This window comes from Polypterus senegalus, chromosome 13 (assembly GCF_016835505.1).
Source record: "Polypterus senegalus isolate Bchr_013 chromosome 13, ASM1683550v1, whole genome shotgun sequence".
Taxonomy (NCBI): domain Eukaryota; kingdom Metazoa; phylum Chordata; class Cladistia; order Polypteriformes; family Polypteridae; genus Polypterus; species Polypterus senegalus.
In genome coordinates, this window is record NC_053166.1 from 156,387,084 (window position 1) to 156,404,315 (window position 17,232).

The following is a 17,232-nucleotide window of genomic DNA, read 5'->3' on the forward strand; positions in this document are numbered from 1 at the left end:
ATCTACCAAATTTAGTTTGTAATTTCTACATTGACTCCAACACAGCCTAAGCGAGTACATTTCCCCGTTTTCAAGAATCCAATGAAAAACAGAAGTTGATGGGAACACAAACCTGCAGCCACAGGGGGGTCCCCAGGATTGAGTTTTGAGAACCCCTGCTCTAGAGGATACAAGTTTAACAGAGCACCATGTCACCACACATGACTACATGATAGCTCAAGGATTACCAGTTGTACAAATGTTAAAAGCAAATCATAAAATTACAAAAATGTGTTAAAGTAGAGGAACTGTGACTAAGACCTAGCAGGCAGGTGCCCCCAAGGGAATCTGGTTTTCCAAAAAGATTCTGTATGCATTTCCATGTCTCATCCCAAAATTCTTTACTCTATAAAAGATTGTGTGTGTTTATGCTCAAAGAAACCAGAGCACATAGGCATGTGTGAAAACAGGAGATAGTGACTACTGTTCCCAAATGCCTATGCTTTATAGGTCATTCATATTCCACAAAAAAAGGTAAGCTCAGACAAAAGGGAAGACAGGTCAGTTGTCCAACTTTGACATTTCCTACTAAAAACCACTAGAGGCACAAAAATAGAAAGGATTGAAAAAAATAAACCCACAACACAACTACATGGGAGACCCCACTTTAAGCTGCCATCTCTTTCCTGCACTTGCTACCATCACACCTGGCTGAACTACAACTAAAGCAGCTGCCACCCAACACTGCTTGCTATACAAGAACCCAGTTTGAACAACTGAGGTTGTAGGTTTAAGATCTACTACTGTCTGTGCCCTTTATGTGTTTGGGGGGTGGAATAGGGGGATTTGGGGAAGTGGATTGAAATAAAGTTGGGTATTAGCTAATTGAAGGGGTCTGGTTTACAGACATCTGTAAGGAATTTCAGTTCAGGTTATTTTAATACCCAGATATAACGGTTTAAATTTTCATGGGCAACAATTAGATCTGCAGTGGTAGGCTCTCAAGAAAGCTCTTGGCTTCTGTTAACTACCCTAGAAATGGCTGCACAAATACTGTGTGTCACATCTTGGAGTGCCACTCTTGAACTTGTAGGTATTTGGACATAAGCACTCCAAAGTTGAATCAGTGAATCCCAGGAAGAGAATCTCTTGGCAGCCCAATGGCTTCTGGCCCCTGCAAAGGCAGATTTTTCTGTGAGGATAACCTGCAGTCTCAGGCTGAGCACACCAAGGTGTGCGATTAGAGTTCTCTGGGATCCTTGAATTTCAAGGTGTTCTAGTAAACCAGGACTAATTTTAGGCATTTCCAGTGTGTAATGGAAACCAGCCTTTTGGAGTGACCCATTCACAGACCAGACATTAACCCAATAATTGCTGTCGAATAACCCCCCAAAAAGGTTGTTCTGACATTCTAAGAATATGGTGGAGATGAAGCAGCTCTAACATTCCCCCTGATGTCTAATCTATAGCTACTGCAAGCACTTAGAAGTTATTGCTGCCAAAATCAATTCAACAAACTTAATCTTGTATGAAAATTCTGGTTTTGGATGCTACTTTACACTAAGCACTTTCAAAGTCCTAGCTCAGTTTCACAACCAGCCTTATGGATGGCAGTAATTATGTGGACTGTTCTATCCGAAGGGTCCTTGGGAACAGTCCAAGCCATTTTCAAACAAGATTAAGAACCACAGAGGAAACATTTAGGCAAACTGCAGCCTAGAGGATCAGCCTCACTTTTCATTTCATCACCTTTAATACTTCATCCAGAAGACTGCTAGAGGTAAAGGTGGATGAAGAGAAAAGGTAAAAAACCCTCAATGAGTGTGGCCTGAAACTAAATCTACAAAGCAGGTCTCCAGCTGAAGGTGGATGTGGGCCTAACCTTTCCTACTCATCACCACCTATACCAATCACAACAAACTCCACCAAATGCGCTTTCAACTTCAGTTCTCTCCAGGACTGGAAATTTAATCTTTTAGGTAATCACTTTCAGCCTCTGCTAGCTGGATAAAAAAAGAACAGTATGACTTTTGAGGGAAACTAGTCACAGGCTCTGAATGGCATTCTCTTTAGAAGTACCAAATCTACAAAAATTCACTTTTGCACATGGCCTGGTTCATCCAAGTCACCCTAACCTCTCCCTTGTACCCCTGAAAAATTCTGCTATTCCAGGTTTCACTAATTTAACTTTAGCTTCTGACTTGCTCTCTGAATTTGTTCATTTCAAGAGTACCAACAAACAAACAAGTAAAGGCATTGGATGCAAAAATTAACATTAAACCCAGAAAGGGGAGCAACAGGGCTGCTATATCAGAAGCTTGGGTTTAAACCAGGGATCTCAAACTCTTGATCTGGAGGGCTGCAGTTTTTCCATTCTAACCCTTTTCTTAGGGACCTGTTTGTGGCGAATTAACTTTTGAATTTGGACTTTGAAGAAATTCTGGGAAACAAATCTAATTCCTCTGTCGTGCTTCATTTATCCTTCAAACCAATGGTCATCTGGCTCACTCACTTCACATCTAACTTGGGACCTGAAACTCCAACCAGTTGCTTCATTAGTCGCCAAGTCTTGGAATTAAAGAACGGGTTTTATTAACATGGCTTGTTGCTACTCTCATTGTGCAATAGCATACATGTCCAAAAGTGTGGATTTTCTTTAAGAGCGGTTAAAGGTTTAGGGGATCTGAGCAGATCAGCGTTCCTGAGACCTCCACCCTTTACTTTCAGACTAGCTGTATAAGGCCATGCTGTAAAAAGACTGTACTCCTAGAAAGACAATGAATTCTGGCATATCAATCACTCACATAGGTTGTGCATTAGTGGCTAAGTGAGGTTCTCATTTTGCAGATGTGCTTGCTGTCGTCTACCTGCAGCCAAGCTTCTCTTCGGAGGTTTCGTTTTGCTTAGGTGCTCACCTCACATGTGTATTAGCGGCTAAGAGTTTCTCAGTGGTTTCACTTTAGAGATAGTCACTTGGAGCTTCATGCTGTGGCCTTGCACTTCTGGGCCAGACAGACACTTCCACATGTAGACAGGTGTATGTGTATATAACAGTGTCCAAGTCTTCAAAAGAAAGTCAATGAAAAAGTAAGTTAAATTAGCAGCAAAAACAGGTCACTAATTAAAGGGTTAGAATGAAAGCCTGCAGCCACTGTGGCCCTCCAGGACTGGGTTTTGAGATCCCTGGTTTTTATACCATAGCGGGATGGGGGGGGGGGTGAGGGGGATTAGTTTCTTCAACAAATCCCACCCAGGCAGGGGGTATGGGCAATGTCTGTTTAATCTACAGTCACAAGTGTTTCCTTGTTCAGGTTCTCTCTATACCCCCAATCTTGTACCAATGCTGCCAAGACAGGCTTTGGTCCAACATGACTGAATTGGATAAGAACACCAAAAATGGTAATCCACCCCTAAAAAAACCTTCAACATTTGTTTTATGAATTTTTCACCTCAGATGTGCTTGCCTAAGGATCAAAAGGTAGAAGGAAGAATATCCCCTTTGGTCAAATGTGGCTTTAGTTTGAATTCAAGTAACAATCCTGACACATTTAACCAACAACTCACCCCAGTAAATCAGTAATTTAATGAGTCATAGTTAATATAAAAATCACACCAACAGCAGCTCAGACAGCATTGCGAAATTTAAAAACCCCTAAACACATGCTAATTAGCCAGTAGGTTTGTGTGGGGGACTCGCCTCCATGTAGTTTGCGGTACAGTTGGTCTTTCCCAGTTGTTCTGGAAGTGAAATAAAGTCAGCCAGTGGCCGGTTGCAGGACACTCTGTAGGTTGCATTGACCCATCGATTCTCAGCAGACAAGTAGTAACTGATGAGCACTCCAAGACTGTAGAGATTTCCCTGCAGAGACACATTACAAGTTAGGTCTGTAGTAGTCAAGTGAAAAGAGCACTCTACAAAGTCCATAAGACACAGTAACTTTAGTTCAAGTAATAAGCCATTACTCCCAACTTACCCAGCAGACACTTGGCTTTGACCCACAAGGGTAATTGCAGGCACATCACAAGAATGGTCTTCATAACACTGAACACATGATGGGCAAGCAGGGTCATTGGGAAGACTTGCCAAACAATACATGTCATACATTTGCAGGAATCAGCTAAACACCACCATTAGCACATTAGATAAAAATTCAGCCCAAAGCTCAAATTCCATCCACTTTACCAACCTTCGTCTATCCAATGTGAAATTGTTTTATATTAAAGAGTAGACCGGTATGCTAAGTGGCATCCTGTTAAAGCTGCTTTCCTGCCATGGGGCCAACATTATATTAAGAGGGATGTTAACCAATTACTATTCTTTCTGCATTTTTATCATTTTTGTTGGAAATGTCAGAGAGTGTCATAGGTTATATAGCACGGTGTGTGGAGTCCAAGGAGGTTAAGGTCAACTCTTCTAAACACACTGGTGAGCCCTCATCTGGAGTACTGTGTGCAGTTTTGGTCTCCTGGCTACAAAAAAGGAGAAAACCACACTAGAAAAGGTCCAGAGAAGAGCGAGGAGGCCGCTACAGGGGATGAGTTATGAGGAAAGATTAAAAGGTGACATGATTGAAGTGTTTAAAATTATGAAGGGAATTAGTCCATTGATCGAGACTTATTTTAAAACACAAGTTAATCGAGAACACGTGGAAACTAAAGGATAAATTTCGCCCAAACATTAGGAAGTTTCTTTACACAAAGAATACACTTGGGATAAGCGACCAAGTAATGTGGTAGACAGTAAGACTTTAGGGACTTTCAAAACTCGGCATGTTTTTTGGAAGAACTAAGTGGATAGGACTTGTTGGGCTGAAGGGCCTATTCTCGTCCAGAGTGTTCTAATGGGACTACAGCAGTTCTGTCTGGCAAGCTGGCTGCCCTTGCAGTTAATTGCAGATGCAGAGTGCACAGGACATCCAGCTACAGCCACGACAGAGGAATGAATGCTGGGACAACTGCATTGCTAAGGAAGGGGACTACATAGAAAATAAGTGATGCAATTTAAGAATTTCAAAAACAGTTAAAAAGCACAGAAACATTAACATCCCTCCTACTACATATACAGGTACATCTGAAATTAGAATATCAAAAAGTTCAGCAATTCAATTCAAAAGTGAAACTCATTATATAAATTATACAGAGTGCCGTTTTAAGCGTCTTCATTCTGCCGATTATGGCTTATAGCCCAGGAAAACCCCAAATTCTGTATCTCAGAAAATTGCACAAGACCAATAAAAAACCCATACAGAAATGTTGGCCTCCTCAAAAGTATGTCCATGTAATCACTCACTACTTGGTCGGGGCTCCTTTTGCAAGACTTGCTGCATCAAAGCAGCACCTCATGGATGCGATCAGCCTGTGGCACTGCCGAGGTGTTATGGAAGCCAAGGAAGCTTTGATCGCAGTTTTCAGCTTGTCTGCATTGTTGGCTCTGGTGTCTCATCTTCCTCTTGGTAGATTCCAAGGGGCTCAAGTCAGGAGAGTTTGCTGGCCAATCAAGCACAGTGATATCACAGTCAAACCTGGTAATGGCACAGAGCCCACACTGCCAAAAGTACCAAGTCCTGCTGGAAAACTTGCATCTCCATAAATCTGGTCAGCAGAGGGAAGCATGAAGTGCTCTAAAAATGTCCTGGAGGATGGCTGCATTGACTTTGAACTTGATAAAACAAAGTGGACCAACACCAGCAGATGACATAGCTCCCCAAATCATCACTAACTGGAAACTTCAGTGGACCTCAAGCAACTTGGATTCTGTGTCTCTCCATTCTTCCTCCAGACTCTGGGACCTTGACTTCCAAATGAAATGCAAAAAATGACTGAAGGACTTTGGACCACTGAGCATCAGTCCAGTCCAAGTAAGATGCTTCTGACATTGTCTCTGGCTCACGAGTAGCTTGAGACAAGGAATGCTGTGGTAGTTATAGCCCATGTCCTGTATACACACACATCTGTGTGGTGGCTCTTGAAGTACCAACTCCAGCCGAAGTCCCCCCCCCAAAAATTCTTGAATGGGCATTGCTTCACAAACTTATCAAGGCTGCAGTTGCTTGTGCACCTCAGTCACATTTTTCTTTCCAGTCAACTTTCTATTAATATGCTCAGATACAGCCAACTTTAGCAGTGGCCTTCTGTGGCTTCCCCTCCTTGTGGAGGGAGGGTGTCAAGGACATCTGCTTGGCAACTGTCAAGTCCACAGTCTTCCCCATGATGGTATGGCCTTCTGAACCAGACTGAGACCATTTCAAGGCTCAGGACCCCTTTGCAGGTGTTTTAGGTTAATTAGCCGAGTGGAGTGGGACACCAGGGGTCTACAATATTGAACTTTCACAATGTTCTAATTTTCTGAGATACTGAATTTTGAGTTTTAGCTATAAGCCATAATCAGGGGAAAAATGCTTGAAATTTAGATTCATTGCACACAGAGTGATAAATTCACTTTGATAATCTATCAGTAATTCAATTCAAAAATTGAATTTATTGAGATGCACCTGTATAAAAACCACACAATCACACTCCCACACTCAAAGCAGGGTTCAGAATTTTGGGAAGCACACACACTTGGAGGCTATGCAATTGTCATGGAAGAGCAAGCTGTATAGACCGGACATTCCACTTAATACCCAATTAGTGTACAACCGAGACATCCAAGACTGCAGTGGATGGGTGGTCTTAGATCAGCCGACTTTTTAGATCTAACATTTGCAGCCTCATTCTCATCCATCACCATTACTACAAAAGACAACATTGTATACACCCACCTAAAGGATTATTAGGACCACCATACTAATATGGTGTTTGACCCCCTTTCGCCTTCAGAACTGCCTTAATTCTACGTGGCATTGATTCAACAAGGTGCTGAAAGCATTCTTTAGAAATGTTGGCCCATATTGATAGGATAGCATCTTGCAGTTGGAGATTTGTGGGATGCACATCCAGGGCACGAAGCTCCTGTTCCAGCCAATCCCAAAGATGCTCTATTGGGTTGAGATCTGGTGACTGTGGGGGCCATTTTAGTACAGTGAACTCATTGTCATGTTCAAGAAACCAATTTGAAATGATTCGAGCTTTGTGACATGGTGCATTATCCTGCTGGAAGTAGCCATCAGAGGATGGGTACATGGTGGTCATGAAGGGATGGACATGGTCAGAAACAATGCTCAGGTAGCCCGTGACATTTAAATGATGCCCAATTGGCACTAAGGGGCCTAAAGTGTGCCAAGAAAACATCCCCCACACCATTACACCACCAGCCTGCACAGTGGTAACAAGGCATGATGGATCAATGTTCTCATTCTGTTTACGCCAAATTCTGACTACCATTTGAACGTCTCAACAGAAATCGAGACTCATCAGACCAGGCAACATTTTTCCAGTCTTCAACTGTCCAATTTTGGTGAGCTCGTGCAAATTGTAGCCTCTTTTTCCTATTTGTAGTGGAGATGAGTGGTACCCGGTGGGGTCTTCTGCTGTTGTAGCCCATCCGCCTCAAGGTTGTGCGTGTTGTGGCTTCACAAATGCTTTGCTGCATACCTCGGTTGTAACGAGTGGTTATTTCAGTCAAAGTTGCTCTTCTATCAGCTTGAATCAGTCGGCCCATTCTCCTCTGACCTCGAGCATCAACAAGGCATTTTCGCCCACAGGACTGACGCATACTGGATGTTTTTCCCTTTTCACACCATTCTTTGTAAACCCTAGAAATGGTTGTGCGTGAAAATCCCAGTAACTGAGCAGATTGTGAAATACTCAGACCGGCCCATCTGGCACCAACAACCATGCCACACTCAAAATTGCTTAAATCACCTTTCTCTCCCATTCTGACATTCAGTTTGGAGTTCAGGAGATTGTCTTGACCAGGACCACACCCCTAAATGCATTGAAGCAACTGCCATGTGATTGGTTGATTAGATAATTGCATTAATGAGAAATTGAACAGGTGTTCCTAATAATCCTTTAGGCGAGTGTATACACCACAGTTCGGACAGGCATCCAGCCCTGCAACTTATAGGTAAAACTTGGAGGTTGCCGTCAGGTTTGGCATTCCAGCCAATTAAAAAAAGGTGCTGGTGTCACCCACTGCACTCGGGTCCCGATTCAGGTGGTTTTGCATTTGGTGGGTGCAGCAACAAGCTATCAGCGCATGCGCCCCCAATCTCTGATCAGTAGCAACCTGGCATTTTACTTACAACTCTCTTCACTTGACACGAAGAATACTGAGCTGTCAACACAAATGAGCCCACAGACTCCACGGAGTAAAAGCATTTCAACTCGTACTCGGGATCCAGAAGTATCGGCAAAGAGGTTGTTGGATCTGCATGGACAGAAATGAAAAGGAGCTGCTGACTTGATGCCAAACCTCTCAGCCTTGCAGAAAAGCCCTAGAAAGTAATTTTGTTAACCGTTTCAAGGCTGTGCGTCCAATTAAACGGACATTGACTTTTGGAAGGAAGTATCTTAAAAGCTCAGTATTGAACAAAAACTTACAACATAGCGGACCTTTTGGTGGTTAGAAATGTTATGAAAGGTTTAAAAAAAATCTATATATATAAAAAAATAAAATGCATAAAAATAACATTCCACACTGGTTTACTGCAAGCACTTGCAACATTGAATGCCTTTGATTAGTCAGAACTCCAATTTATAATATCCAAATTGTATCTGGCAAAACCAGAAAAGTGTGACCAAGGAGAAAAATTAATGTACACCACTTTACTACATTCAACCGCACAGGCTTAAGCAATGATGTAACTAAAAAATAAAATTAGATGATATGTCAAAAAGGCCCACAAAAAATATTACACCAGGATTGTTGATCAATTGAAAGAATTCATGAAGTCTATAAATCCATAAATCCACAATACTAAGCTGCATCTTTCAGGCTAAGGGGACTTTGAGTTGCTTTAGTTAATGGACACCTCACTAAGCTTTGGTGGACTTGAAGGGTGCAGATAAGCAGAGCTTGTAGATTTAGACAAGTTACTCACTGTGTCGAATACCCCCATAAGGTCTCTGTGGTGCATTTAAGAGTTTGAGACGGGGGCAACCCACCACATTAATTGGTTATGGTTGTATTAAAGCTGGTTATGAGCAAACATTGCATGTTAAGCAGCCTGCCAAACATAAGCTATAATATGTATGCAATTAGAAACAATTTGTTAGCTGAGCAAGAGTGAAAGACCGACCACTATTTTTTAAATTACTTTTAACCAAAATATTTAAAGTGACATTTCTCTCCCCCCACAACCCCCCAGTATCTTAAAATGACAATTTTAATAGTAACTGAAAGGTAGCCAAAAGGAAAATGTGTAAGCCATTTGTTAGTTATTTATTAACTGTTTGCCTATAAATTACTGCATAGTCTATAGGTGGTTCTTATAAACCCCCCCCCAATTAAACTGACTTTTTTGTCCCTCGGACTATAGACTGGGCTCAGTGACCCGCCTTCCTGTGTGTACGGCACGCTATTTTAAGTGGTGCCTTAACGTGCTCAGTTGTATGTGCAGAGCTGTACGTTCAGAATGTACTCTGTGAAGTAGAGAAATCACTCATCCTTAAATACTATATTGAAGTTTTAAAATGTTTCCTTTTATTCTACATGTATAGCAACTTCTCCGTTCTTGTGTGGACTGTTTGCTTTTGATTCCCCCATTAAACCCTCTTAAAAATTAACCTTTTTCGACTGGAGTGTGACTGGCACATGCTTGATCCTGCCTTACCTACCAGCAGCTACAGAATCTACACTTCTGGCAAATGTTGCCTCAAACAGACCAAGTTGCAAGCAGAATCTTTGCATTACCAGGACTCTTGTTCCTATTTTAGAAGAGGTCAGCACCCCACTTTCATTTCAAATTGGGGTCAAAGGATTATGAAGAGTCAGGTTTTTTTTTTCCCTTATATTTTGTGGAAATCAAACCACTGCTTAAAGCTGGTTAGGGGGGCCTTAACTAATGCACCCCAGGAACACTTCAGGACCAGATGAAATGCTCTACCAATGAGCTCAGACTGGATGGTGTTGGGACGGGCTTCAATAACCAATCAGGAGAAATAATGGATCACAGACTCACCCAGCACATACAGCCGATTTGAAGCCAGGGCTACACGGGGAAGCTGTACAGACAAATAGACATTGGTACATGTCACTGTGCCTGTAATATGGAAAGAAAGAAGAACTTCAGTTTATTTTGACAATACAGAAAAAGTAAAATGTATGCCACGAGATTCCCCCATTCCATACCTTGTCTTTCACACCACATTGCTATTGAGCAGGAAGGGTTGACAGCCATTAACTACACTGACTTAAAGGCAACAGTTCACAGGATATACTGAAAGTTAAGGGATGGGAGTAAGTGCTGTACTGTCCAAGGTTAGGACCTCAATTCCCAGTAAAGGAACAACAAGTCAGTCACTCTGGAGCAACAGACAAAAGTCAGAGGGGGGCTTTCCGAGATCTAAACTTCACGTGGCATTACAGCAGGCGGCGCCTCAATTAGCCCCAAATCAACAGGAATAAGCACTGCACCACCACAAGGTGTCCGCCTTACTTGGGCCAAAATATTTGTGCTGCTTTACTATAAATCGAGGAATATTTTGAATATGCAAATAAGTGCAATACAAAAATGGGAGCATAAAAAGGCTTACATTTAATTATCCCTTCATGCCAGGAACAAGGCACACATGAAAATCAGCTTGAAAGGAACAGTCATTTGAACTTGTCAAACTTGGGCGCCCCCCCCGCCCCTTCTGTCTTTATTTGGAAACCTAGAGGGTTACTCCCCAGTTCAGGGTACACAACAAAATGAAGTCTACCACAGGTGTCAACCATCTTCATTAGTGACCCCATTTTCTGCCAATTAAACTTTTTGCTTTAGTCTTGACTCAAGCCCCTTCGTTTTCCTTAATTAGCAGCCAATCAATGACAACACAAACTACCACATGACCAGCTCACCTGTGTGTGTGCGCGCGTCTGTCTTTCTTCCAAAGCCCAAAAGTGCAACATTTTATGTGACTTGTCACACTAAATCTGGCTTATTTCAATGCCTACATCTATGTCTGGTATAATTTTAAGAATTTATTGAACTTTAATATGAGGTTGGATTATTCTTTTAAAACTTAAACTAAATCAAGAAAAAGTCATGCATTGAGCATAGTGGACCTCAGTTTAATGGGAATACCCCAATCAGTAAGAGTAAATATATTTTCTCATTTTTACTCAACATATTTATAGAATTTTTTGATCGACTCCAATAATTTTTTGTACATTTACAGTTTTGGCTAATATTCTGACCACAACTGGGGATTGGGCACCAAAGGCATCAGGGGGATGGGCACCCCCAGTCAGAAAATAAAGGTGAGGGTCTCAGTAAGGTTGATCTCTCGGCTCACCAAAACATTTGTTCTTAGAAGGGGGAGAAAAAAAAAACTTCAATTTTGGAAATGTCTGCTGTGGCAGAAAGAGCAGCAACAAGCCATGGAATTAAAGAACGGCTTTAACAGCAAGAATCTGCTTCTCATTAGATTGGTTGGAGTTTGAAATCCCAGTTTAGCTGGTCATCTGTTGGCTAGTTTCATATCTCATCTATTTGGCTGTCATTTAATGAAGACAGGAATAAATTTAGAGGACTGAATCCTTAAAAACAGGGCGATTAAAATGAAGGGAAAAAAGGAGTGAATTAGCAGTGCAAACAGGTCACCAATTAGGAAAAGGGTTAGAATGAAAACCTGCAGCCACTGCAGCCCTCCAGGCCCAGAGTTCAAACACCCCTGGTTTATAACGTGTTAAAATGTACTAAACTAGGGGTGCCCAACTCCAGTCCTGGAGGGCCACAGTGGCTGTAGGTTTTCATTCTAACCCTTTTCTTAGTGATCTCTTTTTACTGTTAACTTTTGAATTCATTTTAATTGACTTGGTTTTTAAGAAATGTTTCCCTGAATTTCATCATCGTTCCTCCAAATTGCTTTGTTTCTTTCCTTAAATGGCACCCAAACAGAAGTGAAATGTGAAGTGAGTGAGTCAACAGAAGAACAACTAAGTCAGGGCCGCAAACTCCAACCAGTTGCTTAATGAGGCGCTGATTCTTGTCGTTAATTAAACCCGTTTAATTCCATGGCTTGTTGCTGCTCTCATTGTGCAATAGCAGACATTTCCAAAATTGTGGATTTTCCAAGAGCAGATCCTGAGACATTCACCTTCCTTTATTTTCAGATATTATATGATGGTCAGTTTGCTGGTCCTGTTTTGGCTCATTTTGTATCTCATTGTTTGGCTGCTAATTAAGGAAAAAGAAACATTTGAGGTGTCCGAGTCTTCAAGAGCCAGTCAAATAAAAAGAATTCAAAAGAGTTAATTAGGAGCAAAAACAGGTCACTAATTAAGGGTCAGAATAAAAACCTGCAGCAACCTGGCCCTCCAGGACTGGAGTTGGGCACCCCTGTCCTAAACAGTTAAGCTTATATAATGCAGCTTTAACATTTGGTCTGGCCATGTACTCCATCTGCAGACCCACTAATTAGTAAATAATGAAGTTGTTGCAGCCTCTCATTATGCCCCAATGACCATTAAATCTGAAAACTACACAGACTGACAAGCTTTGGTATCATCCCCCCCCCCACCCCTCCTTTTATTGGATGCATAGTGAATTGAAACACTGTTGGAGCTTGTGTAAAAATACCACTGTCACATGACCATGACATTTGAAGCTTCGAACCTCATCAGTGCTTCACTAGTTTGACAGCATTTAGTCAGTTTGACTGCTTTGGCGCTAAACGAACAACTAGTCCAAATAAGATGCAGCATTCTCATTCAACAATGTTGGGTTGTGAGGAAAGATTTGGAGAGCTTTGGTGACAGATGGCGACTAACAGCAAAAAATGGCGTTAAATAGTATAAATGGACAAGGACCTTAAAATGAAGGGACGTTTCTGACCTTTTAATGGTGACATGAGACTGAAACAGTGAGTGCTGCTTCACTTGTACTCTTGAATTTGCCATGACCTCAGATAACCACCAGATGTCGCTGTTCATACTGGGGCTGAGGCTTCAAAACTTTTTCAACACAAATCGAAAAAAGCCTCAAAGCTTCATGAGGCTTCAAACACCTTGCCCTTCACTACATAAAATGGGGGAGTCAAGAGTAAGCAATTTGAGATCTCACAGAGAAAATACTTCTAAATGTCTAATACATTCAAGACATTCATAATGCGGTGCTTTTCTGAATGCAGAATAAGTGAATGACTAATCCAGTGCTTCCCAAACCCCCTGTGGCTGCAGGTTGTTGCTCCAACCAGATTCCTAATCAGTGACAACTGATAACATTCATCTAATTTTAATTAACTGGCATTTAATTCTACATTCAGAAAAGGCACAGCTGCATGATTTTTTACCTTTATAAGAGACATTTAGAAATTTCTGGTTTTTTTAGAGACTTAAACATTTCACTCTTGTCATTTTTAATCTCACTTTCTGCCCCTCATTGTACCCTAATAAAAACAAGGAGAGCTGACACTCAGGCAGACATACGGAATAATTGAAGGCTGCAACTACTTTAGCCACAGACCCACTAATTAGTAAATGGATTAAACAATTCGAACATCTGAAAAAAGTATGAAAATCAAGATTATTAATAAAAACAGGCCCATGTAACTGCTTGGTACATCTTACCAAACTTATTTCCCAGATTGGTTTTTGGGAACTGAAATTGGGAAAAATTCTTCGTTAACCCAGGAGTCCAATTAAAAACAGAAGCTGGATTGAACAAAAACCTGCAGTGACAGTGGGGGGGCCCCCAGGACCAAGGATGGGAAACACTGACTAAGCAATTTCAGGATCAGATGACAGAAAAGTCACAAAAATGAGTAAAACAATTCAAGCATTACATGTGAAACACCATCACTCTTTACAAGCAAATCAAACCAGTTCTGCATCTATAAAACACAAACACACCCCAGTGTATCTGGAGAAACACAATCTTCCTCATGGGAAGGAATAACAGATGAACAAAAGCACCTCCATTAGAGAGGAGGAATATTAAATTACTAGAACTAAAAATAAAACCCTTCAGGTAAAGAGAGATCCTATATAAAATCAGAACAGCCCCCCGTGAGTGAGTGAGTGAATAAATACATCGTAAGATACCAATCATTTCACAAGAGTCACACAAACAAAAAGGAAAAAATACCTGGTGCTGCATCTGCAAAAATGATCGCGTTCATCCATATAACACAGCAAGTTGCCACACAACTGCCAATAGTAGACCAACTGTAGTCAAAAAATAAATAAAAATTACCAAAAAAAAGCCACTTCTAACAAATAAGACAAAAAACCACTGTAAAAAATTGTTAAAAGTACTAAATAAAAATAAGGCAACAAATCACAAGCAATAGAGTAGATTATACTGCACTGAGTAAACTTTATTAACTTACATTTAATCAAACTCCTAGATAAGTTTGAGTAAGTAGTGGCAAAACTGTACTCCAATTTTCCATTTGAAGTACACAAAAAAATGAATAATGCAACAGACTGTGCTGGACAGTAATGATTGTATAACAAATGCTAAAACTTCATTTGTTTGATCATACCCAGATAGTCACAACCGAGTTATATTTTCAAATGTAAATATCCTCCAACATTTGAAATGTCAATGCAAATTTGAACTTGTTTAAGGCAGCTGAAATTCAAATTTGATAATTCTAAAAAGACTACCAAAATACCCAGGCTTCACAGCAGAGTAGTAGTGTGTTGAAGTAATGAAAAAGAAAATGAAACATTTTAACAATAACGTAACATGATTGACAATGTAATTGTTTTGTCACTGTTATGAGTGTTGCTGTCATATACACATTTTTTATATACATACATATAAATACACATATATACAAATACATACACACATACACACATATCTATATGTATATATACACACACACACACACACCTCTATATCAATGTAATAGTTTTGTGACTTATGAGTGTTGCAGTCAAGGATTTGATTATTATTTCTTTCAATCAGGTTCGTATTTGGAGGATGTGTTGTGTTCAAGTTACATTCCATGTTTGTCAACCGTTGTAAAGATAACAGGTTTCAATCATCAAAGTGTTCACTACCCAAATCGCTACTCGTGAATCTAAGACGTATAACAGTCAGTCCCGGTATTAAGTAGTGGATTTGCCTGTGAATATTTAGCGGTAGCGCGTCTATGAACTTAATTTAACCTTTCCCAGTCCTGCAAAGTCAGTTCACATGAGCCACTTGGAGTACATGCATTGAAGCTTCTCAGCTGTGCTTGTGCTATCTCGTGATGTCCACAGCTTTATTTAATGTTAGCTCAGACCTCGCATACCAGGAATTTAAACTCCATTACAGCAATTTTAACTCCGTTACAAAGTGATCAAATGTCCCATTTAAACCCTGCGTCTTCTCGTTAAACTTGTATCTCGCGAATATCATATTCATCGTGGGCATGACAAACGCCAGAGGCAGCCTGTCTATGAACTTAAAGCACGGTGTAAACCTAAAGTTTAAATTGTTTCCAAAGTAGCTGCACTCATGAATATGCTTGTATGTGTCACTCGCTTCATATGCTTTTGCTGCCTTCTCAATTGTGTAATTGTACATGTTCAGTCTCTCCCTGTGCATTTCCTGTGCAGCGAGAGAGCGCGAGAGACGCGCAGACACACAGGCAGTGCGCAAGAGACGCGCAGACACACAGGCAGTGCGCAAGAGACGCGCAGACACACAGGCAGTGCGCAAGAGACGCGCAGACACACAGGCAGTGCGCAAGAGACGCGCAGACACACAGGCAGTGCGCAAGAGACGCGCAGACACACAGGCAGTGCGCAAGAGACGCGCAGACACACAGGCAGTGCGCGAGAGACGCGCAGACACACAGGCAGTGCGCGAGAGACGCGCAGACACATTAAGGTAGGAAGGCAGTTAAAGAATGCACTGGGCTTGATTTTGTTTTCACTTCTGTTTCCAGCGATCTGTTCATAGCGTGCATTGTTGCAATGTTTTTCTTGGTGGTTTATTAAATTACAGATTTTCTCAAATGTTCATTTTTTTTTCCCCCACTGTGCTTAAAACTCATTTAAAAAGTGCTTTTAGCCGGCAGTTGGTAGCGCTATAGCGCAAACTACTGCAGTGTAGTTTTCTCTGTTCAATGTTTTTACATTTAGTTTATTATGCGGTGCATTCTATGGTTCAATTAACTATATTTGTGCTTAAAAACAAAATATGTATATTTACATACAGTTCGTATGGTCTAGAACAGATTAATTGTATTTACATAGTCCTATGGGGGAAGTTGCTTCGGTTCACAACCAAATCAGTTTACGACCAGAGTTTTGGAACGAATTTTGCAATTGCCTTATATGAATGCATTATATTAAAATTATTCGGTTAATTATCCAAATAATGCATTGAACTGGGAGTGAATTGACCAAATATTACTCAAACCGTATTTCGAATTCTACTGCAAGACTTGCCTTTTCTTAGTGACTTTTACTGAAAATTCTCTTGGTGAAACTAAATATTTAGCAAAAATATACAAGTACAGTATATTTGCGAAGTTTAAGTTTTTTTAAAACAAGCAACAAAAAACGAGACGCTAGTTCATTACAACTGGCACGGCATATGCTCCAACATTCAAGTGAAAAGTTCATATACACACACACAAACTTGCACCCAAAGTAGACATCAATCAAGTAATGTCCAAGGAATGAAGTACACGGGAAAAGGAGTGGAATGAGTGGAATCCTACAGCAGATGGCGCCCTTCAAGTACTTCCTGCTTTTACGTAAGCATATCCGATTAAATAAATGCCGCCTTTTCCACTCCTTTTCAGTATGCAACAGCGAAAAAAATCTGGATGTACTGTATAATTCAGAGGGCACGCAAGGGGCAGGCAAGAGAGAGCCACGCCCACCAACTGTAAGGCTATAGGATACCATGGGATATGCGCGACAGGGCCACGCCCACCAAGTCTAAGACCATGGACTACGCTCGACAGAGCCTTGCCCGCCAACTCTAATCCTCCTGCGGCATCCACCGTCGCTCTCGAGGCATGTGCACTGCCTGCACATGTGCCTGTACGCAACAACTCACCAAACACAGCTTCAGTCGCTTTCGTCTGTGCTACAGTCCACATGCACCTCTGAGCCACGTTGACTTTTCATTGTTCTTTTCGGTTCCGGCTGCTTTTCTCTATATGTATATATAATTGACCAAGTCGTCCAAGCATGGGGTACGCACGATAGAG

The 17,232-nt window shown here is 41.1% G+C and overlaps 1 protein-coding gene across 1 annotated transcript in view; it reads right to left on the reverse strand.

The window, feature by feature from the left end:
* Positions 1–17,232, reverse strand: part of LOC120543013 (zona pellucida sperm-binding protein 2-like) — a 34,421-nt gene that overhangs the window by 15,667 nt on the left and 1,522 nt on the right. The window contains exons 2-5 of the mRNA XM_039775827.1: positions 14,154–14,233; positions 10,044–10,124; positions 8,166–8,290; positions 3,677–3,838 (exon numbers count right to left, since the gene is read on the reverse strand). Coding sequence (XP_039631761.1) covers positions 3,677–3,838; positions 8,166–8,290; positions 10,044–10,124; positions 14,154–14,233 — 448 coding nt within the window. The remainder of the gene's footprint in view (positions 1–3,676; positions 3,839–8,165; positions 8,291–10,043; positions 10,125–14,153; positions 14,234–17,232) is intronic.